Source organism: Giraffa tippelskirchi, chromosome 1, assembly GCF_054371585.1.
Source record: "Giraffa tippelskirchi isolate mGirTip1 chromosome 1, T2T-mGirTip1v1.2.pri, whole genome shotgun sequence".
Lineage (NCBI taxonomy): Eukaryota > Metazoa > Chordata > Mammalia > Artiodactyla > Giraffidae > Giraffa > Giraffa tippelskirchi.
This window is the reverse complement of record NC_137275.1, coordinates 97,491,692-97,519,430: the sequence shown is the minus strand read 5'-3', so window position 1 is coordinate 97,519,430 and position 27,739 is coordinate 97,491,692. Positions and strand designations below refer to the sequence as shown.

The window sequence follows — 27,739 nt, the reverse complement described above, 5'->3', positions numbered from 1 at the left end:
GGCAAGGAACCAGTTAAGATAAGGCAGTAGTTCAAATTATGCATGAAGACAGCTTGAACTAAGGAGTACACAGGAGCAAGCAAGTTCCAGGTAACAAGCAGAAAGGACAGGAACCCTGAATTTTAAGGGAATCTGTTTAGAGGAAATCAGAATCCTGCAAGTTGGGTTCCAAGACAGAACTCTAGTCCTTTCTAGAACAAAGCAGGACCCCACTTCACAAGATACCAAAAAAGGGACTTAGGCTCAGGGATGTGATTGCCAGAACTATGTACAAGATGATAATTGGATATCGGGAATAAGCCAGAAGCCTTAACAGAGCCAAGGATCAAATTTAACATTGACAACTTGGATAATACTTATAAAAGTATTGAAGTTGAGCTCCTGAAATCTCACTTGTTTGGGTGAGATTTCATCTCTTCTGCTAGATCACAAGCTGTTTGAGGGACTGTGTGTAGTACAAAGTTTCTGCTTTTTGAATTAAAATGCTGCAGCTGATATCCTGGCTCTGATTCTTAACAACTACATAATATTAGGCAAGTCACTTTAACTCTGTGAGGTCAGTGTCCTTTTTGCAGATGGAAATAATAAACACTCCTTCATGAGGCTGTTACAAGACGAGTAAAGTAGACCATTGGAATATGCCTGGGTTTTCAAAGCTGTTCAGTAAGTTTCCAAAACTGTCTTGGAATGAAACATGTCACAGAAGCAGCCTACACAGTAAAAGTTGTTGAGTGAATGACTAAATATCAGGCTAGTGAAAGCAATAGCATCCATATAGAAGTACACAAATTTTCAAATTGTGATAATTCACTTCTCAAGGCAAGCTGGTCTCAGAGAAACAATGACAGATGGGGAGTAAAATTCCCATTTTTTTCTTCGGTATGGTGATAATCAGCTAAGTTCCTGCTAAGATACCTATTAGGGTAATGACTTTTAAAAGATGCATTTTAAGTTCTAAGAAAATTCATCATTTTAAAAGTATTAAAAAACATAGTTTCTAAGCTTAGGAGAATGGTTTTTTTAGCTTTCTTTTAAAGTTTTTTTTTTTTTTTAAATGGGTTGCAAAGAGTCAGCCGTGACTGAGCAACTGAGCACATTCAACTCAAATTTCAGTGAATCCTCATGGATAACTAATTGAAGGGCATGTGATGTACTGCATTTCTTTTGGGGCTATTGCCTGATATATTTTAGGTTTTAGCAGGAAAGGCATGTTTTAGTATGAATGATTTGTTTTGATATTTATTCAGTGTTTTCTGCCATAGTCTCATGTATTTGACTGATTAATTTTATATTTTAAAAGATGTAAAGGTTTTGAGTGGGGAACCTTTTTATTTTAATAAGAAAAAAGCAGAACTCTTTCTTCATTATGTGTAATGCCAGAGTTTCAAGCTTTTACATAGTTTTATTTTAATAAATTTGAGGTCTACTCCAAATAAGGAAAATTAAACTATTCAAGCCACTCTAGAAGCTCTCTATTGTGTTTGGTTTTTTTTTTCCTTATTTTCAAGTTCAAATATTTGTTTTTCCCATGTTACTTCTGTCTTTTTTGTATATAGCCAAAAAGGCTAGAAGTAGTAGCACCCTATAACACACGTGTAAGGTAAACTAGAAGATTTACCAAAGAGAATAATCTGTTTCTCCCATGGGATTGGAAATACTATTTGCAATCCATTTCTTTCTTTTTTTTTTTTTGCTACTAGGAAAAAAGGATAATTGCCATGATCTATTTCTTATGGAAGAATTATTTTGCTTGATTGCTATTATGTTATTATGTCTCTTGTTTAAATATTAAGGGTTTTTTAACGGCAGTATGTTGCAGTGGATTTTGTATGTAAGTAATTCTGTTTTCTCTTTGATCTGTTCTAGTATTCCTATTTGTTTTTCAGAATGAGAAACATACACTGTCTCTAAAGAAGGCAAACTCTCATTAAATTCCCATTGATAATATATATCATAACAAACTAGATTTTTAGGAGTTTAATCTCATGCTAAAGAAAATCTAGTTTGTCTTACTCTCAGTATTTCTGAATGAGAACACGTTGTAAACTGCACTGTTTTAACATTTGTGCATGTAGATGTAGGCTTCACTATTCTTAGGGGTAAGGACACCCGACTGCTCGAATGATAGTTGTGCTAAATAGGAGCAAGTGTCTCTTAGCATTTTAGTCTCCACAAGAGGTTTGTAATGATTTACACTTAGGATTATCACTTCATTTCTCGCATAGTGGTTACTTCTTTATCTTTTCTACCTCGATGAAGTGTTAACATTTCCTACTCCAGGCATGGATTCTACCAAGTTATTTAAGACATTATTAAAGTTTACCAATTCTAGATAGGAGGTTACAGATTGCATATAAAAGGGTAGTCAAAATTCAGAGAGAGAAAGGTCCACTGAGAACTGTAGGAGATGGAAGTAATTTAGAGTCACCCTATGTTAGAGAGAAAGTACTCCCTCCCACACATACACAAAAAAAATCGAGGATTCAAGAAACAGAAAAAGCATCGTTAAGGGTGAAAATGAGAAGTTTATTTTCAAGAAATCTTAAAGAGATTTTATAGGTTAAGTGCTCAGAAGTAGAAAGATACTATGTTGAGTGAATGAAGGGGAAGTGGTGGGTAGGACCAGATGATAAAGTATCTTAAATGCCAGCTGGGACCTCAGTCTTTAACCTGGTCTTTGGAATCTGTTTCCTATTGGATTCCCTTTGTGTCTCAACATTTGGAAGAGTTGGGAAGGAATGATTGGAATGAGAGAGCAGATATGGCAGTGAGAAGCCCTGGAAAGCTCTTGAAAACTAGTGTGCCTGTCTCGAGCAAACTTTCACATCGCTCCTTCAGGTAATCCTTGAACTTCAGGCAGGGGAACCACCACTGTTGCTCAATGATTCTTTCCAGCTCACAACTACCGAACAAACATTTCTATCAAATAAAGTTTGAGGTAGAAGTGGATCCACTGTGGTCCATGTAAAGGTTAAACTACAACATACAGGTCTTTTCTTGAAGTTCCTTCTCACTGTCCTCCTCATTCATCCTCCTCTAAAGCAAACAGAGGAGAGGACAGGTAATGAAAATGGGGGAAAAAGTGAAATCCAAAATCCTTTGCATCAAAATGTAATTTTGTTGTAACCATGTTATTATATATATATGCTTGTTTTTAAGTACAGATTTGTTTTGGAGGTGGAAAAAAGCCTCCTTTCTTGGATCCTTTGCATCCCAGTAAATATATAATGTGCTTCATCACTGATTTGTAGTCAGAGGAATTCCTGATTACATATCCTTTTAAAGAACACTTTCCAATTTCTGTATGCATTTAAAGAAAATTTCCAAATAGCAATAGCTATTTTTGGTAATTTTTAAAGTAAATATTTTTTATTTGAAAACCATTATTTTCATAAATAAGTGTTTTACTCTAGATGCTAGCTATTAATTATCATTTAAGTATACCTTCTTGGAAGTTCTGATTTATCTGATAGGAAACTTTCTTTAGCCATCTAGTTTCGCATACTTCATTTCTTAAAAGTCTAGCTGATACTTGTTCAGTAGTGACTCATCTAAATATTCCTGAGTCTTCTCTTCAGTTGCCAGTTATAAGTACACAGTGATTACTTATTAGTACAGAGTGAGCTCTTTGATATATTATGAGCTCATTTCTTCTCCTAGTGAGTTCTTCAGTTACTCTCAGCCCCATCCCCCTCCCATAGACTACCTCACTATCAAAACCATTTACTGAAAAGTTGCTTTAAATTTATCCCCAGGATCTATGTTTTGGGTCCTTCTACTTTGTAGATAAGTGTTAGTCACTCAGTCATATTGACTCTTTGCAACCCCATGGGCTGTAGCCTACCAGGTTCCTCTGTCCATGGGATTCTCCAGCAAGAATACTGGAGTCAGTAGCCATTCCCTTCTCCAGGGGCTCTTCCTGATCCAGGGATCGGAAACAGGTCTCCTCCTGCACTGAGGCAGATTCTTTACCGTCTGAGCCACCAGTCAAGCTCCACTTTATAGGTAAATACCTCATAATAATGCTTCCCTGGTGGCTCGGCAGTAAAGAATCCACCTGCAATGTGAGAGACACAGGTTCGATCCCTGGGTCAGGAAGATCCCCTAGAGAAGGAAATGGCAACTCACACCAGTATTCTTGCTTGGGAAATCCCATGGATAGAGGAGCCTGGCAGGCTACAGTCTGTGGGGTCGCAAAGAGTCAGACACGACTGAGCAACTCAACAACAGCAACAGCCTCTTAATATTATATTACGTAGGCATCATGATAAGTATCATCTTTTGCAGTTTTCTCCTAATTTCTTCCTAGGAGAAGGGTAGCATGTTCTGACCCTTTCACAGGTTTAGTTTTAACTTCCACATGAGCAGGAATCAGAACTGCTGACCAAGTAGCCTGAAGTATATATACTGACTGTGCAGCACCATAGAAAGGTTTTTCTATCTAGGGGAGAAAAAAAAAAAAAGATGTGTTTCTTCTAATAAGCTACAATGCAGGACAGATTGATGTTAAGACTGCTATAGAGAGAAACTCGTCCACGTTATTTTATTTCCCTAAGAGCCTTGTTTTATCTTGACAAACAGATCAACATATACAGAAGACCAAAGAAGTTTCTTCCTTCCTTTGCCATTTCTTATTGGTTTTGCCAAGTTGGTTTTCATTCATTAACATCTGTTTTCCCTAGGTTTTGCTGGTACGCCTGGATATCTTTCTCCAGAAGTTTTACGTAAAGATCCTTATGGAAAGCCAGTGGATATGTGGGCATGCGGTAAGGAAACATTTTCATGCAAATTTTGCAGTACACCACTATTGTTATAATTAAAGTAGTATCTGTTAAATCTGAGGTTGATGCTCTCTAGCAATCAACTTAAGAGTTAACGTTCTCAAACTTTAGCCTACAACAGAGTTGCCTGGAGAGCCCGTTAAAGCAGATTGCTGTTTCTGATTTCAGTAGGTCTGGGATGGGAGTGTTTGCATGTTTAACAAGTTCCGGGTGATGCTGAAGCTTGAGGCCCAGGAGGCACTTTGAGATAGGGCCATAGAGTGTCCCCCACAGAGGGCGTGGGGTTTATGCTCCCATCCTCTCATCTCCTCCAGGGAGCCCTGACCACAGATGTCCTGTTTGCAATACAAGATGCTCAGCAGGGATTAAGAGAAAAAGAGTGAATCTTGGAAAAGAATGAAATTGCCCTGTGGGAACTGGGCTCTGATTTAGGCCTGGCCTTTAGCAACAAGCTCTAATCAAAACGTAGCCTGTGTAGGCTCAAAGAATGGGGAGAGTTTCCACCACAGTTTTTGTAGCAGAATTTCTGTGTGTCAACATACACTTCAAATAGGTAGGAGACTGAAATAAAAGGGGTACTTCGGGGTATTCTGAAACATTTTCTGCTGGAGTTACTGGGCAGGAGCTAACCCTCCAGGCTTTCATTAGCACAACAACTTGGTGTGTGATCTCCAGCTGGGTGTATCTTGGCTTTTAGAGTTACTTCCATGCCTAAGAAGGCAGATGTGAGAAGAGCAGAGCATTTAGAGTCACAATGCCTGAGTTCAAGTCTGCTTTGCACCGGCTAACCCCATCTCCTTAGTATCACTGAGTTGGCTTCTTTACCTGTACAATAGAAATATTTGACCTTCATAGAACTGTATGAGGGTCAAATAGGGTATGCATTAAATGAAGACGTTTTAGAGTTTGAAAAGCAATTTGAAATGCAAACAGCTATTATTATTCTAAAAAGTTGGAATTGTCACTTAAAGGGTAGTATCTTAGGTGAGCTCCAAGCTCTTGTCTTCCTCCCTGAGACTATTTCCTAAGCAGGAACTCTAAAATCCTTTTGGTTAGAGCATTGCCACAAAATGCTATTGTTAAAGTTTAAATGTTAATGGCAGATAACTCAAAATATTTTGTTTGCAAGAAATCAGCCTCCATCACAGATCTGTTTCTGTGGACAAATTTTAAAAGGAGCGGAGTACCCTAAGAGACGGACAGATGCAGATGTGTTTTATTGGGGGGTGGGGGGGGTGGAGCTAGAGTGCTACCCAATACTGAAGAGAGGGTGTGGTGTAGACAGGTCCGAACCAGAGTGAGTCTCAGTATCTCAACTTCCTCTTTTAAAGTGGTGATGATAATGGTACTTGCCTCCTAGAACTACCAAGAGGAATTTTTACACACACAAATCTCATGAATGACTCTAGAAACTCAGAGCCACCGGGCATCTTTCAGATTTCAGCTCGTTTTCCCATGGGTAGAGTTATCTTCCATTTTGCTCAGTTCTCTCCTTACCTTTTCTTTTCTTTTTTTTACAAACAGCCAAATCCCTTTGTGACAAGCCACCCTATTTAGAGCCACCAACCCTTATTTTCTGTAGAAATTTTGGCATCCTTTAATTGCATGCTTAAAAACGCCCTTGGGATCACACAGTTAACTGCAGAAGTGTCTTAGATATTATAGTGTTACATATTGGGGGAAATTACCCAAACACACACACACCGAAACACACACACACACACACCCAAACACGCACACACACACACTGCTCACTACCTGGAACATAATAAGAGATTTTTATGCCTTTTGTTACATTTCTGGATCTCTGCTGTTTGGAATAGTTTTATCATTTTATTGTATGTCTTGAGGGTTACATTAAATTCTCTTTACTTACAAGATGGTACATCTTTTCTCATTCCCCTTGTAATAGCTGCCAAAGTAATGTACACTTTATTTACTGCTTTTAGGTAATGGCAGATCTTGAGAGAATCTCTTTTTCAACCATCCCTCAACACTAGCTCTTAATAACTACTTCTTTGCAAAACTAGACTTTGGATAGTATGGTAAAAAAAAAAAAAGAGCTAACCCAGATAAGAAAGGAAATACAGAATAAGCCATTTAGCAAAATGGCAAGTAATCTTTGTGAGTCAGACTCTGTAAGTACTCAACCATAGTTGCCTTTGGGCATCTGACACAGAACACAGTGAAGTACTGCTTTGGTATAATGGCTTAAAGAAATCTGTGCATTGTTTTCATTAGAAACATAAAATAATCCATACACAGAAAATTTAAAATACTTACCACTACTACTTTAATGATCTCACACAGAATATAGCCTGACTTATATCTGGGCTTTGAACGCTACTAGTCCATTACTGGAAAGCAAATGATAGACATTAAAGAAGCAAGAATATAGTCCTGTGTTCTGCCATTAACAACAGTAAATTGATTTAGATAGTTTTCTTGCTTATATAGCTATTTCCATAATTCCATAGTGGGGTGAGCAAATGTTGTTTATAGATGTCACTGAATGACTGGTTTTTTTTTTTTTTTTTTGAATGACTGGTTTTTAACTGAACTTCCTTCTACATCTTAGTTTTAAAAAATAATAAATGTAAGTTTGAAAAAAATAATAAATGCAAGTGGACACACAGCTTGCCTTGTTACTTCTCTACCTGCATTAGATATCAGAAAAGTTATGAGTGATAATAAACTAGAGGCTGTCAACAGAATATATTGTAACTTGTAACAAATCTTTGAAATCTTAGGGGTATGTGTTCCTTGTTTCCTTTCATGGCCAAATTAGGTCTAGCAATTGTGTGATTTCTGAGCCTTAGCCTTTCCATATTTCAGCTGGAATAGGTCAGCATCAGGCACTTTCTAAGAAGGTATTTGCCATTTTGAAATCTCAAGCCTACTGGACCATGTGTTCCTTTCACCAGTTCTGTGGCGCTTACACTGGACCATCCAGATGTGCCTCACATTTAGAAGGCTCTCTACCTTCATCCCTTACAACCCATGTCTTCATTAGCCTTTAACCCTTGGAGCTTTCTTTCCATAATCTCTACCAACATTCTCTTATTCTGAACTGACATACTTTCAGATATTTCTCTAGATATAGTATTTATTTATTTCCCTGACTTGATATTTTTCAAACTGTGGATCCCAGACCACATGCTTCAAGGTGACCTAGCCAAGTGCTTAGCAAAAATACAATTTTCTGGGACCCACCCATGAAACCACTGAATAAGATTCTCTGTGATGAAGTTCAGGAATTTGCATTTCCACAAACTTTCTGATGCACACCACCATTGGGCTACATAACACAGCTAGTTGCAAATTCCTTTAGGGCAGCAAATTTAGGATTCTTACATGGTAGAGCACAAATTGCAAACAGGTGATCTACAGCTGTATTGGCCAGACCCTTGGACCATTTATGGGGTTGGGGGCGGGAAATGACATTTATCTTTAAATTTATATAATAAATTATATAATTATCAGGAGATTTCTTTGGAAATTATCAGTTTCTGGCTTCCCTAAAGTAATTGAAAGAACAAATAGCAAGATGCTTTTGTTCTTACGTGGCTGCTGTACCTGCCAGACAGATGGACACAGCACCCTGGCACCCTCCCTCCCTCCTGCCTGGCAGGCACTTAGCCTGATGCCAGAGAGCCTGTCAGTTTGCGAGCCCTACCTCATGATAGAAATAGTTTTCATTATCTGAAAAATAATTTACTAACTTGTTGGCCTTGATCTTTTAGATGTTTGTTCTACCCATCATTGGCCCCTTAGGTCCCAGAGTATTTCCCTATTCGAATTGTGTTTTTGTTTTTGGTTAGCATAAGGGATTAAAGGGAAGCTATTCTTATCCCTCACTAGTTAATTTCCAAACTCCACCTGAATTTTGCACACAAGCTTGTGGTGTGCCCTTTACTTTTTGAGAATTTGAAGTGGGTGGTTATTAGACTGCTCCATTAACTTCCCACTGACTTCTCAAGAGTTTCTCAGCATTGCTTCTTCACCTTTTTTTCATAAGAACAGCCTTTAGAATGTTTTAATCACTAATGTGATTATAAGCTGTAGCTTTTATTAAAATCAGTTTTGAATGTTCTTGATAATATAGTCTTTCTACCTAATCAGTAATCAGTGCTTCTCAACTCTTATTAATCAAACATCTCTTAGCATATTCCAAGCACAAATGTGTGCATAAGATAATGAAAACTTGTTTTAACTTTACCTTTTTTTAAAAAAATATTATATGAAGTGGACTGTGTCAAATAGTTTAGCTTTTCTGGAAAATTTGTTACAGAAAATTCTCTCTACAAAATAGAGAGGATAATAGCGTACTGAACTAATGACTAATCTTATTTCATCTTCATCACTTGACTCAGTCCTCTACCCCAAGATTATTTAAGTCACATCCAAACGTATCAATATATCTGTAAATATTTTAACGAATACCTCTAAAAGAAAATGGCTTTTTAAAAAACATGTTAATAATAGAAATATTTTTAAATATCATGTAATAGTAATCACTTAAAATCATCAAATATGTAGTAATTTTGCTATTTGCCCCTTTGTCTCATAATTTCAGTATCAGTTTGGTCTCTTAAGTCTCTGTTATTTGTAAGGTCTGCTCCTCTGTCCCCCTCTTCTTCTCACTCCTCTTTCCTTGTTTCTCAATATATTTGTTGAAGAAATGTGTAGTTCCCACAGAGTATACCTCAGACTTCCCAATCTGGTCTCTATATATTGTTTGCCACCATAAGATCCTTGTCAAGATTCCTTGTAGAAATGGCTGATTCCAAGTCTGGATTAGGAAAAGTAATGATCCAAGAGCATCTGGTGAGACCAGAAAGAACAGAAACTATTAAAGGCTACAGAGCTTGTATTAACAGGCCTCAGGAGCCACTTTGAAGTGCCTTCGCCGGGTTAAAGATAGGACAGTTAGAAGGTAAATAAAAATAACAGTAATGGATTAAAATATTAAATACATTTAAATTTATGTATGCACTCGTAGTAATAGTAGTCAAAATGCAACCTAAATCATGGCCTTTGGAGGATGTTTGGGGAACCAATGTGTTATTTTGAAAGCTGATTATCAAAGAAGGAAAAAACTAATTACCCTATCTTTTCTCTATGAGCCATATCTCAGGGTAACCAAACAGCTGATGAAATAAGTTATTCTTAGACTAAGGAAGGCGTAAAAGAACTGTGCTCAGCTGTGTCTGACTCTTTGCAACCAAGTGTACTGTAGCCCACCAGACTCCTCTGTCCATGGGATTTTTCAGGCAAGAATACTGGAGCAGGTTGCCATTTCCTATACCAGGGGATCTTCCTGACCCAGGGATCAAACCCACGTCTCTAATTGACAGTTTCACATCAGTCTGCTCAATAATGTCTTGTAGCCTGAAAGTATTTTTAAATCTACTATATTTATGCTATTATTTTATTTAAAGTATATTTTTTGTAGACATCCCTCAAACAAATCATGAGCATTTATTAACGTAGTGGGTGCTGATTCTTAGGGAATGAAATATCTGTGAGCCTCCCTTCCCAGAAAAGTACCACACCAAGTGTCAACCAGTAGACATAACTCACAAAAACAAAGCTTCAGAAGCAGGCCATGCCAAGGTCCAGAATGCTAAATGTTGCAGATGTGGCTTTGTTTTATAGTTTTATAACAACCTAACTCCATCTGTTTATTAGAGAAATGAATATTTTAAAATGACTATAGACTGTTTCCATTGCAAAGCTGATTTTCTTCTTCACCCCCTAAACCACAGCAAAGGGTTAAAGCTACTTAGGTATAACCTCTTCTACTTGCATCCAGACACTCATCATCACAATTATTATCATCATTAAATGCATCTGTTAAATCAGATAGGAAAAATAGGAAAATAAATTTAAATGAATGAACGTTAAGTCTATGATATAGTGAAAGATAGAGGAAACATTTTTGTATTGTAAAGTAAGGTACCAATATTATATTTGATTTTCTGCACTGTCCTTTTTTTTTTTTTTTTAATTCCACTATAGGGAAGTCTCTTTCGATCTTGATTTAAAGCATTGTTGGGTTTTTATTTAAGAATGTTGTTTAAAATGCTTTATTCTGATCATGATCAGCTTTTTGAACTGGGTCTTCTTGAAGCAGGTTAGAAAATCCTAGGGTGATTAAACCCTTGTTTAAAGCCATCTTAGCTGCAATGTCTATCATATAACTATGTAGGGTCTGGTGAACAGGAGCAGGGCTAAGTGTCCCTAACAGAGTGAAGGAAGGGAAATGAAGAGAGCAGCTTTGGGAAACAAGGAGATGCAGGCACACCAGGCGGCATGTCACCCATCTTACCACCTCTCCCAGGCTTCCCTGGTTGAGGGGACTCGGCAAGAGAAAAGCAAGCAGGAGACAGCAGAGGAACGGCAGACTTCCCTCTAGGACAATGGGCTAGAAATGAAAGACCTTAAGCAGGGTAATAAAATTTTCAAAAGTAGAGGAAGGGACATATGATGACAAAGAGGATGATCCAAGGCGACATTTAAACCTCAGATTTGATTTCAGGGCGAGTTACAAACTACCGGATACAAGAATTTTGTTTAATTTAAAGATTAAATCAGGTGTTGATTAATTTATCAATAATTACATAATTATGAAAAAGATATTAAATTGTCTTAAAGCTGAGCATTTAACTCTTTGAATTTTATGCACAATTTCAGTCTCCTCTTTTCCCTCTTTGTAGTATATATACTCTTCTGTAGTATCACTGGTTTAGTTGTTTTATTGAAGAAGCTATCTTTGAAGACTAAGATCATTAATGAGGAAAGGATTTTCATTTTCTTATATGGTACCCATACTCCCAGCACCCTGGATATTTAGAGCATGAATCTGTAACCAGGGCACCATTGCTCCACAAAAGGTCCTAATTAGCAAAATGACTAAGAGGAAATAATAACATGTTATGTTTTTAAATGTCAACCTCTAAAGTGACTAAAATCACATGGTATCTAAACAGATAAGAGCACAGGGAGATCATGTGTACAGGGTTCAGGGAGACCAAATGTGTCACCCACAATGGCAGGTGAGCTTCATGTTTAGGTGTTGCTCTGCTGTGCACCTTTAGAATTAATTCTTTGGTGCGTGCATTGGACTGTCACATTATCAGAGTCCTTGAGCAAAGGAGGAGCGGCATTCACCCTCCACAGAACACTTCAGAGTGCATCATAACATGTCTCTCTGAAGTTTACCAACTATCCAGTTTTCTGTCTTTGAATGGATGTGGCTTAATATCATTGTGGATCTGCCCTATTTAACTTCTTGGTGTCTCTGTGACTTAACATTGTGTTAATATGCTCATTCCCTCCAGGAGTCATCCTGTATATTCTACTGGTTGGATATCCACCCTTCTGGGATGAAGACCAACACAGACTCTATCAGCAGATCAAGGCTGGAGCTTATGATGTATGTAATGAATATTCATATAGCTTTATATTAGGGTTTTTTTTTTTATTTACCAAAAAACAGATTTTTCATTGCTATTTTAATAATAACCCTTATTATTTTCCTCTCTTTTAGGAAAAAAGAATAAGATATGTAACATATATTTAGTTTCTATTTCCTTCTAGCCCTTTATTTCATAAAATTGAAAGGAAAAGTTTGAAGTCTCTAAGGAAGTACCTTGCCTATCAAAGCTTTTGAATCTTAGTGCATTTTAAAATATATAAAAATTAAAGTGTTTTTGCTTTAGAAGTGGTTACTACCTGTTAGCTGAATTATATTTTCAAATGCTTACTGCATAATTATATGTTAACAATATTTTGCAGTGATCCATGTATCAAACAGAACATTGTTCCTTTATGTCAGCTTTGACTGTTTTTGTTTTATTTATTCAGTGAGCTTCTGTGAAAGCTTTCATTTGAAGAATATTTTTCACAGTTGAAAAATATTGGAAAATCACAGTTCCAATACATTTAATTTACAATTAGAATATTTGAAACTAGACATATGAATTAAGGTCTGTATTGAAGAGTAAGGCCTTGACTACTTTGTCTTTATGGCTTAACTTTGTGCTCTTTGGTGTAATTTTCTCTCCTCTGATAAATAATGATTTACAACTTCCTCTGATTTTACCTCACACAGCTCTCTGGAAGTCAGAATGTGAGGTCTGGAGATGCTTTTCCTGTGTTATTAAGTGGGCTAACTAAGTGGTAGGCAATAACGGGTCCACCTTGTGAGCACAAGTTAAGAGCGCAGTGTGGTAAAGAGAGAAGTTATGAGAAATCTATATTATATTGTATCAGGTATCATGGACTCCCCTGACTAAATGTAACATTTAGATGGATGGATGTATCACAGGTATTTAAAATCAATAATTTTGAAGCATTCCATTCTAGCCAGACTGATCATAATTAATCCAAATTGTGATTTACTTGGCCATTTTAGTGCATTCACCATCTTTACAGACTAGAACTAGGCACCCCTCTGGGAACACAGGGGCTTCGCTTCTTCCCTGGTGGCTCAGACAGTGAAGAATCTGCCTGCAATGCAGGAGACCTGGGTTCAATCCCTGGGTAGGGAAGATCCCCTGGAGAAGGGCATGACTACCCACTCCAATATTCTTGCCTGGAAAATTGCATGGACAGAGGAGCCTGGCAGGCTACAGTCCATGGGGTCGCAAAGAGTAGGATATGACTCAGTGACTAACACTTTCACTTTTCACCCGAAAAACATAACTCTACAGATGCACTGCTTGGTGAGTGTAAAGAAATGCCTTTGTGAAAGTTAGAAAAATAAGAGAAGGACCCACTTTTATATAGGTGAATTCAGCCCCTCATTTGTTGTCAGAAAATCTCCACATCATGAAGAAGCAGACTTGAGTGTTGCTTCAATAGTTCCTGATGGTTAGCAAGTTTTTACAACTGGCCAAAGTAAACTTCTGGAATTAAAATGATAGCTATTAAACTGGCAAAAATATGCAAGTATTAAAGAGTCAGTATAATTTTTCTTATGTTTCATTTTGCCAGTGGATCACAAATGCACATGATCACAAATGACAAATGCACATCACAAGTCACACATGGCTACTAAAAGTGAACTAACTTAAGTCCATTAAGCCACGGTGACAATGGCTTTTTTCTCAAGATTGTCTATAAAAATTCATAAATTGGGAAAAGAACCTAATATTTGTAGGAAACCAATGGGATATACATTCTTCTTAACCCATCAAGAATAGTATTTCTACTAAATATGCTTATTAAGTGAATGTGAGGTTACATAGTTATCAACAAAGTTTACACAGAAATTTAAAATAAATCACTTTACTTTATAACTATAAATGGTTACTAATAAAAGTTATGAAAGTTGGTTACTTTCATGAACTTAGTTTTAATGAAATTTATAGTTAAGTAGATTAACCTTTTTGAAGTGTTAAAATGAAATCCTGCTGGGCTCTCATAGTCTCAAATTTCGTCTCACTGCTGTACTCCAGATGGTGACAGTTAATAGGTCTGTTTTGGAACAGGAATTGAAGCTGTTTTATTTTCTCTGCTGTTACTGCTTACAAGATGTGGAAGGATGTAATACATCATTTTGAACCTTGGCATAGTAGCATGATGATGTGACAACTTCTCAGCTTTATTGACTTTTGTAAAATTGCATAAATAGTTATGAGAAAGATTGCATAAAATTGAATTTGCAGATTAAACAAAGATCTTTTTAGAGGACTAGAAGATTCATTTTGTTTTTTCAAATTTAAAAATGTATCATTAGTTATAACATGGGAATTTAGTGTACATCTTTGTCCCTTATAGTTACACTCAATATCTTAATATATAGATACATAGAGAGGGAATAGATATTATATATCTCCATCAGTTTGGCTACATGTACACATATGGCTGAGTCCCTTTGCTGTCCACTTGAAACTATCACAATACTGTTAATCAGCTAGCCTCCAAAATAAACTAAAAAGTTAAAAATTTTGTCTACATGTAGATACAATTTAACTTCTACAAAAAGTAAATTTATGAAGAAACACACTACTTAAGGAAATGATTAGTGTATTTGGCTCTTCCCTATTCCATTGCTTGTATCTCTTTTTTAAACTCTTTATAAACTTGTATTTTTAAAGTTTCCGTCACCAGAGTGGGACACCGTGACTCCTGAAGCCAAAGACCTCATCAACAAAATGCTTACTATCAACCCTGCCAAGCGTATCACAGCCTCAGAGGCACTGAAACACCCATGGATCTGTGTAAGTGACAGTTCTCCAAAGACCCCAAGAGCTAAAATAAAAAATATATTCTCCTTTGATTTTTTTTACAAGTAGTCTTAGCAAAATCAGTCTTTCATTATCAGGAAACTCTTGTAATTGAATACTTATAAGTTCTTCAGATAGGTGCAGAGTCCACTAATAAAACTTTGATGAAGTTGAGAGGATACTGTTATGCTTAATATCTTTTAAATATTCTCAATTAAGTTTATTTTTCTCCTCTTCCAGCAACGTTCTACTGTTGCTTCCATGATGCACAGACAGGAGACTGTAGACTGCTTGAAGAAATTCAATGCAAGAAGAAAACTAAAGGTAAGAAATTTTACTTTTTTGTGCGGAGGGAGATTTGGCAGTGAGAAGTGAGATTCCGTATGAGGAACAGAACTATATTAGAAAGGGCTTTAAAATGTATAAGCCTCGAAAGTCTTCTTCTGGATCTTGGGGAAGTGGAATATCACTGGAATTTAAAGCTACCCTGAAGAGCTAGGACCACTGGTGATGTGATTCCTCCATTCAGTGAAAAACAGCTGTGCAAATTAATAATCAGCCCACCAGGGTGGGCCCAGCATTATTATAAGAAACATAGGCCTGCTACTCTGAGGAAACCAAAAACTGAAAAAGAAACAAAAATCTCCTGACTGAAAGTAAGGTTAGAAAAAGACTTGTTATCAAACACTTATTTGTTAGGTTAAAGATTTGCAAAAGCAGCATTAATTTTATATTCTTATTGCTCTGACAGGGTGCCATCTTGACCACTATGCTGGCTACAAGGAATTTTTCAGGTACATGTGTTAAGAACTCTGCTCTTTCTCCTCTCCTCTCTAGTAGCTTTTTTGGAATTTAAAATTTTTAGTGATTACATAAAACACTATTGTTCAGGGATGGCAAAGATGTGGCATGGATTCCTTCCACACTGTGACTGCCAAGTTGGATTTTACGTGGGTGCTGTCTTACAGAGGTGTTAGCTAGCCCATGACTGCACTCTTCACTTGAGCAACCAGGCAGCCCCACCACTAGTCAGCGCTGGAGCAGAGCTTGAAACCCAGCTGTCTTCCATGCTGAAGTTGACACAGTTTGTAACTATACTCTCCCAACTTGAAGCTCAGCATTTTGAATGTAGTATTAATTGATATCTCATAAAGTAATAACTATGAATAGTGTCTTTTTGTGTGTGTCTCATTCTCTCAGGGAATCCCAATAAGAAAGATTTTTAGAAGACCATTATTGAGGAACCCAGTTTCTCTTAGGCCTAAGTTCTTTTGAAAGTACAGTACTGTAGTATGTTGGCATGCTCTAAGAATTATTACAACTTACAAAGGTATCTAAACTTAAGAATTTACAAAGAATCTACCCCACAGTAATAAACATTCTTTGAAATGATTTCCTGGTAAAAATAAGTTTGTTTAAATAATAGACTGAAAGAAGCTAAACTATTTCTTTTATTGTAGGAGTGACTCTCCAGAATTGACATAAAGTATATACTATTTCCAGAAATTGAGTTTTAGAGCCCCCTTTCTTTGATGGGTTACCTCAAAGGATCAGATTTCCAAAACTTAAATTTTGGTAAAAGCTAATCAGTCTTATGTATGGGGAGGGACTAAAGCATTGAGACAGCTGCACTGGTAAAAACTTACTGTTTAGCTATTTAGACTTGGAACCATTATCAGACAATTGTACCAAAAATACTACCATTTTCCTTTGCTTACTGTTTATATAAGAATGCTGTGCAGCGTCCAGTTATCCAGCTATGTCTTAAGTGCTTTATTCCTGCTGCATACCTCACCTGCGTGTCATAGTGATGCCAGGTGATGACCCATATCGTTATCATATTTTCCAAGCTGCTCAACCAATTTCTGTTTATTGTTTACCATTTTATTAGGTGGTCACCTTTAACCCCCCATTGTATATAATGTGATTTCGTAGGCTTTTCAAAGACTTCCACTAACCTGTTAAACAACACCAATGATGATAATGCAATGAGTAATGCTGCAAATTGTGGGACTGTGTTAGTCAGTTGTATGTATTTTGTCCAGTTTGTTTGGTGTAGTAAAACTTGTTACTGCTGCTGTCAAGTTACCTGTTTTATGAACAGTTGATTAATATAGTTGACATTTATATGGGTGAATTCAGTGTCATCTCATTAAATATTAACTGATATATGCTATATTCAAATAAAATAATATTTCACTGTGGCCCAATAATTAGTGACTCACTAAAAAGTAAGATGGTATGGTATATATCGTTAATGACAGACTGACTAACAGGAAAAAAAAAAACCTTCAGAATTAAGATATTTTGTTTCAGTTTCAAATACACTATTAGGCACAAATTGGGCCTTTATTAATATATACACACATGTATGGAAGCTTTTTGTTTACCTCACATTTTCCTTTCATCATCATGTAAACTAAAAACTCATGACTAATATGTGGATTTGATATCGTTTCTGAATGTCTTAGCATGAAAAGCAAACTTTTTTTTTTAATCCATCACTTCAAAACCGACTGAATAACATTAGACTCAGTTACACCTTGTGGTTTATATTGTGTTTTAGTTTTGAGTATTCATTGTGTTTCATTACCAAACATGCTCTTTAAAGTAATTTGTCCATGAGTATATGGTTATAAAGTTGTTTTTATTTTTTCTTTTCTCCCTTTATGTGGAATGTATTTCTTGTGAGGTAAGGTAAATAGTAACCAAAAGGGACATTTCTGCATCTCCCAGGCCAAATCGCTGCTTACCCCAAATCATTGTCTTCTCTTTGCTTGCTATTGCAATTCTAATTATTCTGAGTTTGCTTTCTAACCTATTAACTGCCACAGGATTTACTTAATATTGCTTTTTAGCTCCAGGCACACCGTATTAGTGCTAAGGCTACTATTTCTTACAGTCTCATTAATAATAAATTAATAGCTCTGTTGCTAAAAGCTAAATAAAATTAACGTGTTTGTATCTTTAAAGTTAAAATTGTACCAACGTGATAGCGAAATAATGGCCCAAATCAGATGTCAGGAAATTACATGTTCATGCAGTTCTATCATAGCTAGGTATTTCCACTTCAGATACCAAATTCTATTGATATATTTAAATATATATAATTAACATTACATTGAATTATAAATGTGTACTTTGTCCTACATATTTGTGAGTGTTCTACACTTGATCTACTAATTGACAGCTATATAATCTGTTCACTGTATATGTACCCATTCATAAGTATATTGTTTGAAAGGACAACATTGCTTTTTAATATACTCAAGGAGTTCAATAACAGAAGGAATGCTGAACGCTCCCTCCCAGAAAGTAAAGTCTCATAGAAGACCATGTACTTTAGGAATTCTTTGAAGATTTCATTTTGTTTTCTTTCATGCCTAAATTTTGTGATTTTCAGTTTTTCAACATAAAAGGCTTTTGTTTATGAAGCCTTTGTATTCTGATTTTGATGCATTAAAAAAAATACCTTTTTTTAAAGTTCATACACTAAGTGTGTGAAATATTTGCTCTAGGCCAATAATATATACCATTTTCTTTTAAATACAATTATTATTAATATTTTTATAAAATTGAAATTATCTGATTTCAAATATACATATTAAAAAGAATGCTATTTAGCCAGAGCAGATTTTCACAAATGAGTTTTAGACCTCTAGGAAGAGGGGCTTAAGTGGCAGAACTGACATGGCCACCACACTTTTGGTGTGAATGAACATGTAATAAAATCTGTGAGCTGATGTCTGAAGACTTGAAATCAACTTTCTGGATTACAAAAGCATAGTCCAGTTAAAGTTCCAGTATCCTTTTCGCAACCAACTGTGAAATAAAGTCCAATAATGTAACCAATAAAGTGTCCAATAATTTTCAATGAACTAATTAAGAATTTAGTTCTAAATTTGATGTGACAAGACCAAGAAAAGTGATACTGTATTTCAATGTCCTGTAAGCTCGCTCTCATCAGTTTGACCTTGATAATCGGGCATATGTTGGCCATAAATCAGTAAAGGTAGTAGAAGGAAACCATAACCTGTTTTGTTGCCTGGCTGTGGGTTTCTGTGGATAACTCACTGAACTTATTTTTACCCTCATTTTGCAGCAGCCAAGAGTTTGTTGAAGAAACCAGATGGAGTAAAGGTAAGTTAAGCAGGTGCTCCTAAACTCATTTCTGACTTTCAGATATGCTGGATCATTTTTAAATGTTAAATATAAGTTCTAAATCATTGTAGCTCGTACTTTTTATAGTTCTTGATACAGGATGCATAATGAAATATAAAATAATTTAATATACAGAAATGACTAATATTTATACCAAGAAAAGCTACATCTTTTCTACTTGTTATATATTAAATAATCATGACAAAACAATACTTTATATGGAGTTACTTTAGAAGTTGAGTGTGTAAATCCTCTCTGCCTTACTATAGCCTCAAACTGTCATGGTGACCTGAAAATTCATGAAAACCAAATGTTTTTCCAAATAGTTATGTTGTGTTCTTTTAAAATTCTGGCTGCTGAATTTTATAGACTGAAAAAAACAAATCAAGTCTAGGAAATCAAAATTCAAAAGACTATTTTCTCTGCTTGGACAGTGTTTATAAGGTATTTACAAGGTCTTAATTGTTCCTGTTCTTCTGTCGTAAGGTTTTGAGACAGAATTAACATGAATATTCTGAAGAAATATTAGAACATTTTTCCAAGAAAGACAGCAGCAGAGTATTTTTACTTTCTAAAAGTTTTGGGTTTCCAAACAAAATAATACAGTTTATTTTCTACTGATGCTGTTTTTTTTCCTGTGGGAATTTACCTTTGATTGAATATAACCTTATACATGCATTATGTTTGTTATCTTCCCAGAGTATTACCTCAATGTTTTATTTCTTTAATCTTTCTCTTTCTCTTCCAATGGCAGACGCCAACATTCCTCATGAACACTTCAGCGTTCTTGGGAATTATTTAATTTTCTAACATTTGAACTTGACCCAAAGTCAGGTGGTCAGTTCATTTTGAATATAGAGCACAGAATATCATCTGTCACTTATGTTCATGCCCAGTCATTTCTTCACCACCTGTCTGTGTGTGATTTGGGAATTTCCAGAGCTATGATAATCATGCACTTGTGATTCCCATTAGGATGGCATTTACCTTTTACGAATTCCTTTCCTCAATCTGTAATATTCTCTTCCTTCTGCTTAGTTTATTCAACATAAATTTCAGTAATGACTATTGATGTCTGCTTTTTTCCCAGTGTTACATTTGTGGAAATGTGGTATTTTAAATTTTCCAAATGTTTTATTCACCTGTGTTTTTCTGTGGTGTTCAGTGATGCAGAGCTCATAGTTTCTATTAAGATGTTTATTTTCACTACTATTCTTACATAGAAAGAAACATTTCCAGAACTTTTTTCTTCCAGTGAACTTACAGTTTCTCTTTAAAGACGAAATTATTCTGTGCTCCATGCTTTGATACTTTAAAAATTCAACCGGTCATATTTTTTTTCTTTTCCTTTCTTTTTGACTGGTCAATTCAGAAAAGGAAGTCCAGTTCGAGTGTTCAGATGATGGTGAGGATCTCTGCCAGATTTCTCCTTCTGTGAAAATTCACACTTAGGAATAGACTAGTCTTGTTTACCTAAGTTAGTGTAAGTGGAGAAAGTATAGGACCATTACAAGTTAATGTTAATTAACTATCAAAAGACAGTGCCCATCTTCAATTATTTTTTTCTTTGAAATGGAATTTCTGAAATATGTACAAAGTTTACACTGTTATCCATATATTATTAAAGGGTCTTTTATAAGACAGTGCAATTTTTTCATAAAACTGAAGAAACTATGACATAGTTAATGTCTATAATTATTGTGAAAAGTGAAAAACTACTATAGGATTATCTTTAAGTAGTTAATCAAGATTACTAAAATGGCAGTGATTCTTAGTTCAGATAAACCATAATGCATGCACCATGGAGTTCTATAAATAGCATGAAAGTGATGTTACCATGGACCCATCCTAGTTAAGCACCTTTTGAAAAAAATTTTATTAACCTCAAAACTAAATGAACTCAGCACCTGAAAAATAGGAATATCTTGCCTCTGCCTCATAAGAATAACACTGCATCATTTAAATATTTGTTTCATTTAATTTTTTAAATAATACTCTGCATCCATAATACAAAGTAAATACATTTCACAGACAAAAGTGCCAGAGCTCTTGTATATTTAAAAGGCAGCTGTGGGTGAGCCCATGCTTGATATTCAACTCTTTAAAAGGAAGTACTCCTAGCCTTTTACCTAGAAATTCTCCTGTTGTTTTTAATTAATTTTATAAAAACCTTCAAAAGATTTTCTGCAGTCAAAAAAAAAATCATTAAGCTAATCTTTAACAAAAGTTTTTAATTGTACATTTAAACACAAGTAAAAGTGGTGGTTGAAGCACATATTCATTTAACTAACATTTGCCATGCCTGACAATAAAGGATGGCTCATCCAGACAGAATGACCTTCATTTGGAAGAGATGACAGTGTGTGGATGCTGTGTGTGAAAGCGTGTGTGGGTGTGGGTATGTATGTTGAGGGGTGTGCACTTGTATGGATAACTTTGTGTGCGTAGGTGTGCACATGGTACATTTCCACTAAAACAAAACAGTTCTTAACAAGCACATCCTAGAAAAAAATCAAGTCTCATATCTCAAAACAGAAAATATCTCAGTATATTCCTCTTTCATTCTTTGCAACCACTGATATAAATTAAATGTATATTAAATACACATGTGCTTTAATCGTGAGTGCTTCTGATCATTTGATAAGAAGTTAGCTGTGTCTTGCCAATGCTCTTCCTAAATAGAAAATTATTTGCATGTGTATCCCTCTTCTTTTCTTATATATTCTATACCAAAGTAAACACTGAATTTTGACCCCTCTTTAATAAACTCCGTTCTCTCTTATCTCTTTGTTTTGACTGTTGCACAAATTTTATGTTAAATTCTGTGCACTTTTATTTAAAGAAAAAATTTAAACTATCCACAAAATATAGATTGATGGTTTAATAGTTTCCAGTAAAGGGCACCAAGTTTTCACTCTTTTCCTGCATGTCATAGAACACAGTGTTAGAGCTTATTTAAATAGTACTGACACCAAATAATCACACATATAGGAATAAATAGGAAAGCAAAATATTACATACCCAAGTTAATTTTTTGAACCTTCTATCCTCCTCTCAGCATTACTTTAAATATGATCCATAGGTATAAAATATGAAAAAAAGGATTCCCAGAAAGTCTAAACAATTAAATTGATATAAGTGATCATAAGTATTCATCTGGTATTATTTTGTGCATAATGTTTTTCTCTTTAAGTCCTTAAGTATATTTATACTACAATCATGGCATGTTTTTTTTAGATGATAATACATAAAGAAAATAGATAATACAGTGCAAGAAATGAATGTTAATTTATATTTGTTTGATAACCACAATGTGAGATGTCATGCATGAGTTCAAATGAATGTTGATTATTACTTTTTAGTCTTTGATTCTTTGGTACCCAAACTCAATCAGGTACTTGAGACTCAATTTCAAGTTGCCACTTGTCAACAGTCTTCTCTGTGGGCCATTACAATAATTATTGACCCCCTGAATTGTTTTCACAGCATGGATTCCATAGTGATAATGATCTTTCTTTAAGGTCAAAACCAATTATATTAAAGCAAGGGAATGGTATGGCCAATGTAGTCTTCAGCAATAGCCATAGCACTTTGTCAGAATACATGGTTTTTCCTCTCAAACAACTGTGAAAAATAAAGTCATTTTGCATCTAGCACATAGTAAAGAGTTCAGTTTGCCTATTTGTAATTGAAGATGTATTTTTTAAAGGAGACCCAGACTTATAATTTTGCAAAATTTATTATAAAGCTTGCATTTCCTCAGAAGATCTAAGTTTTTCACTGGATACCTACTAAACAAAATGACGATGGCTCCCCAGAGAAAGACAGTCTGTGTGTGACTTCAGGCTCAACAACCAAATGAAAAAAGCAGTGTATTCATAAAAGAGAACAATTGAAAGCTGGGAAACAGAATCCAACTTGAAGAGTATGAAAATGTTTACATTTATTTCATACTCTGACACTTGATTTGAGGTCTGTTGAAGCAGCTCTTTGTCTGCTAAGGTAACTCAGCCAAGGCAGCCAAGTCCATTCTCGCATTCCACCGTCACAAACGTGGTCCTAGCCTGGGTGTGAGCATCGGAGACTCGAATTGATCATCATTCCTGTCAGTCGTCACAGTGTCTTTCACATTCATCTTCAATGGCTCTTTATTTTCATGTCTATATCTCCATGTAGACATGCTGCGTATGGAGACATTGGTTACCAAGGGGTTTAAGGCATCTCTGTTTCTATTTTCTGCATACCTACAGATAAACAACAAAGCCAACGTGGTAACCAGCCCCAAAGAAAATATTCCTACCCCAGCGCTGGTATACCTGGACTCTTTGTAACCCTTCTTAAGTTCTTTACTGTTTTTGTTGTTCCTCTCATTTGCTTTCACTCTATAAATACGTATCTATTTTATTTTATTTTTTGGATTTTGTTCTTGTTTTTGCTTTGTAAGATATGAAAAAAAGTTCATTTCTTTTCTTTTTGTTAAGGTAGTTGTCAAGCAGTGTGTTTCTAACATGAGATGATCTCATTTCATTGTTGACCATTGTATGGATGATAGCTGTGGTCTCTGTAGTTACAAGTGTTGCATGCTGCCTTAGAAATACAGTAGAATGCACTTTGGTCCTCTTAGCTCTCCTTCTGATGATAGCTGTAGATAAGCAAACCGTGGTTTCTTCTCTTCGTGAGGCAAATGTTGACATCAAGGAGATCTAAGAGGACTATTGCTAGACAAATATAAATGTAGACCTTATTCAGAGTTCCCATTTCTCTTGTATTAAGACAACAGGGCTTTGTAAGACCTCACTTTCTGAGATAAAGAGGCGCTGGATAATTTAAAGCTTTTTGTTTGCTGTGTTTTAAATTAAATTATCACTGTTTCACTTTAATCCAGAGAATGAAATTGCATAGCTCCAAGCTTTGAATTATCAATGGGCATGAGTTTTGTCCGTTTCTATCAAATTCACACTATTAACAGCTCAATCAGTGTAACATTGTGAGACCCTATTATGTTAAAATACAAAGTTTGAATACTGGCATTCAATGTTCTTAGTTCCATAATATATCCCCCAAACTATTCCATGTTTTGACTTATGAGTTTTAGAAATGTTTTTGATTTTTTTTAATTGTCCTCTGTACTATTAATTTCAAATGAATGGATAATGTTACAAGATTATTTCACCTAAGGTTAACCAGAAGGCTCAACCTGAAAGCATTTGAAGGAAGGACAGACTCATCAAGATTACTTACTAACAAAAAAACAGGTTGATCACACCTCTAGCCAGGGAAAGGAAGAAAGGAAGCAGTAAATATGCTTTCAAAGTACTGCAGCATAAACTGGTGGCAATGAGATGGTTGAGTGGGCAGAGTGCTTCTGATTGAAGCACATTCTCCATGGGTTGCAGTAACTCCCAGTTGCTAAGGCATCATGTAATGAAAATACCAAGCATGCCATTGATGTATAGACACTGAATCTTTTTTTTAACACCAGTTATTTAACTATTATTTTCCACTTGGAAATATTTCTTCAATTTTCTAGTAGAAACAATAGGAAAACTAGTAGTATTTTCTTCATGGAAAAGCATGACTTCACAGACAAATCTTCCGTGTATATAATCTGCAAAGCAGAAATTTCTTACATATAAATCAACGTGGGATGTAACAGCAATACGGGACTTCCCTGGTGGCTCAGATGGTAAAGAATCTACCTGCATTGCGGGAGATCTGGTACAATCCCTGGGTCGGGAAGATCCCCTGGAGAAGGGAATGGCTACCCACTGCAGTATTCTTGCCTGGAGAATTCCATGGCCAGAAGATCCTGATGGGCTACAGTCCATGGGGTTGCAAAGAGTCAAACACGACTGAGCAACTAACAGTTTAACAGCAATACATCTCAAATCATAGTGATTAATATGATTAGTTCTAGAACCTTTTCAGTGTTCCTTATAATTTCTTATGGACTTCTGAAATACATTCTTTACAATAGCCCTTTTTAAAGTGTGATCCAATGATTCCAGGTTTTCTAAGAGTATTTTTCTGTGTGTTACGACAGCATGATTGGTTCTCAGATTAATACAGCTGAAAAATGTCTTCGCAAACAATTTGAGATCATCTCAGAGAGTTCTCATCTCCAGTTTTCCATGGGACAGATATTACCAGGTTGTGAAAGAAGAAAGGAAAGCTCTGTCTGTTATAGGACTTTGTGAAACAGCAAGTGCCTCTTTAGGTCTCCAAACTTCAAAGCCTTGTCTGTTTGCTGATCACGAATAAGGTCTTTTGCATGCCGCTGCTACGTACCGAAGCACTGTATCTCATGGGCTCACCAGGGAGATCTTTCATCAGAGATCTTGTCAGCTGCAACCTCTGACAGTAGTTAACATCGCTTAAGCTCTTGTCACTGTTTAGTTGTGTCAGCTGGCTCACTCTGCTCTGTCCCTACACTAGTTAAGAATGTACTTACCAATGCGAACTGTTTCTTTCTCTATTTTGTTCTCACTCAGGAGCCCCAAACTACTGTAATCCACAACCCTGATGGAAACAAGGTATTCAGAAAGAATCAACATCATCTTGCTTTAACAAGATTACACATCTCATCAAATACTCAAAGCAAAATTAATTCATTACCTCAAATTAGGATAGAAAATCCTTAGCCTTTTCTACCTTACTTTCTCTTGGGCTTGATTTATCTGGAACTATATACATACTTCTTTCAAAACAAAAATGAATGACATCGTGAAAGAGAAATGAATGGTACCATTAGTCAGGAGAAGTCCAGTTAACAAGTCTTTATGTCGGGATGACTGTGTATCTTAAGCAATTCCATCTGTTTTTCCCTCCATGCCTGTCTGTGCATTGTATCTTAAATGTATTCTGCATGAAATTTTAGAATTTCTTGCTATGTCATTCCACTGTCTTCAAAACAAAAAAAACACTTGAGTTTATAGTTATTTGTGTAAACTTAATGTTACTTTTGAGTTTAATTTATTCTGTTGTCATAGTGTTTTGTTTGTTTGTTTCTTTTAATTCCCTGTTGTTGGTGGTGTTTTTGTTGTTTGGCACGAATTTGAGGAGAATCAGGGAGTTTCACTTCTTGTGAAGTATGTTTGTTTTTGTTGAAGTATATGCATTTCAGTAAACAGACATTTAACTCTTCATTTGGCCAAAAAGTTCATTCGGGTTTTCAGTTAGGATGATATGAGAAAACCCAAATGAATTTTTTGGCTAATGCAAACTTTTCCTGAAAGTGTTTCCTATTCACTGTAAATTGTTTGCACAGCACATTAACTAAATTACACTACTTGTGTACACACCTGTAGGATGAAAGGAGACAGTTTCTGAACGTATTCCATCTTTTCACGTTATTACTTCTCATCCATTATTACATCTCTAAGGGAAGGAAAAAATACTTCATCAGATATTTCTGAAATGTTAAGTATAGTCACTGGTTACTTTTCCTTACTATTATCAACAGCATTAAAGTCTTAGAAAACAGTTCTTCTGGTTTAATATTTAGTTGGTCAACATTAAAATCATTCAAGTAAAAAAACATGAAGTGTTATATTCCTTAACATGAGATGTATTTTAGAGTCATGACACTTGAAATGTTTTAAAGTCCCTGAAAGACTCCAGATAGTCAGGAGCATCACACATAAGAACAAATATTTTCAATATCATTAGCAAGTGAAAGACCAAGCATAGCAGCTGGAGTGGACACTTCGATAATTCTAGCTATGTCATTTGTAAGCGCTGTTGCATGATATTTCTTGCTTACATGAATTAGTTTATTTTTACAGTGCATGGGTTTACCCTCATCTTGAGTTTAAATTTGAACACTAGGTCACATTAAGAAACGCATGAAGACTCTTTGCTTTGGTTCTGTGTGTGTGGAGACTCTGGATATATATTTGATTAGTCTGTCACTTTGGAGTAAATATTATATATCATAGTTACATAAATCATTTTTTGAATATTGAATCTCTAAAAGTACACTGAATGTTTGCATCATTTTCCAAAATTTGTTTTTCATCACTGACCATATATCTATTGGTTAGAAGTTACCAGTTTTTTTCAGCAGTAGCCTTTAATCATCCTAAGTAGAAAATTGTTTCTTTCTTATGAATATTACTAAATTTCTTTACTAGAAATATTTTATTACTATGTTATTAATGAAAAAAATTTATCAACCATTTTAAGGAACAGATCTTAATACTGGCAGCTACAGTGTCCATTTAAGTGTGCTTATTAATCTGCAGCTTCATTTGTGGTTTTTCAAAGCAATAGCTTTGTCTTTTCATAATGGGAGCAAGTTTCTTATCAATAACAGCCAGTTTCTGATTTAGAAATGAATAGGAAAAAATCTAATTTTCCTTGAAAGTAAATTATTCATATAATTCCAGCGTGCTGATCACAAACATGGAAATTCTTCTCAAAAGCACTTTCAGTATATCTTAGTACTACCCTTAACTTTTTCATCAAATGACTCAATGAAATGCTTTTTTTCCCTACAGAGAAGTCAGGCTGATAAATAGCCTACAAATTTACTGCTTGATGTCATGCCTTAGACAAAGAGGG

At 35.5% G+C, this 27,739-nt stretch overlaps 1 protein-coding gene across 31 annotated transcripts in view; it reads left to right on the top strand.

Annotated features, from left to right (window-relative positions):
* CAMK2D (calcium/calmodulin dependent protein kinase II delta) overlaps window positions 1-27,739 on the top strand; it is a 314,058-nt gene that overhangs the window by 249,795 nt on the left and 36,524 nt on the right. For 7 of the 31 annotated variants that reach the window (XM_081485129.1, XM_081485067.1, XM_081485119.1 and 4 more), the window contains 6 exons: window positions 4,683-4,766; window positions 12,125-12,219; window positions 14,888-15,010; window positions 15,257-15,340; window positions 15,768-15,810; window positions 19,122-19,156. In XM_081485129.1, coding sequence (XP_081341255.1) covers window positions 4,683-4,766; window positions 12,125-12,219; window positions 14,888-15,010; window positions 15,257-15,340; window positions 15,768-15,810; window positions 19,122-19,156 — 464 coding nt within the window. Of the gene's footprint in view, window positions 1-4,682; window positions 4,767-12,124; window positions 12,220-14,887; window positions 15,011-15,256; window positions 15,341-15,767; window positions 15,811-19,118; window positions 19,157-20,549; window positions 20,583-23,427; window positions 23,488-25,668; window positions 25,711-27,739 lie in introns of all 31 variants that reach the window. The other 24 variants (XM_081485108.1, XM_081485098.1, XM_081485046.1 and 21 more) reach the window with 11 other exon arrangements.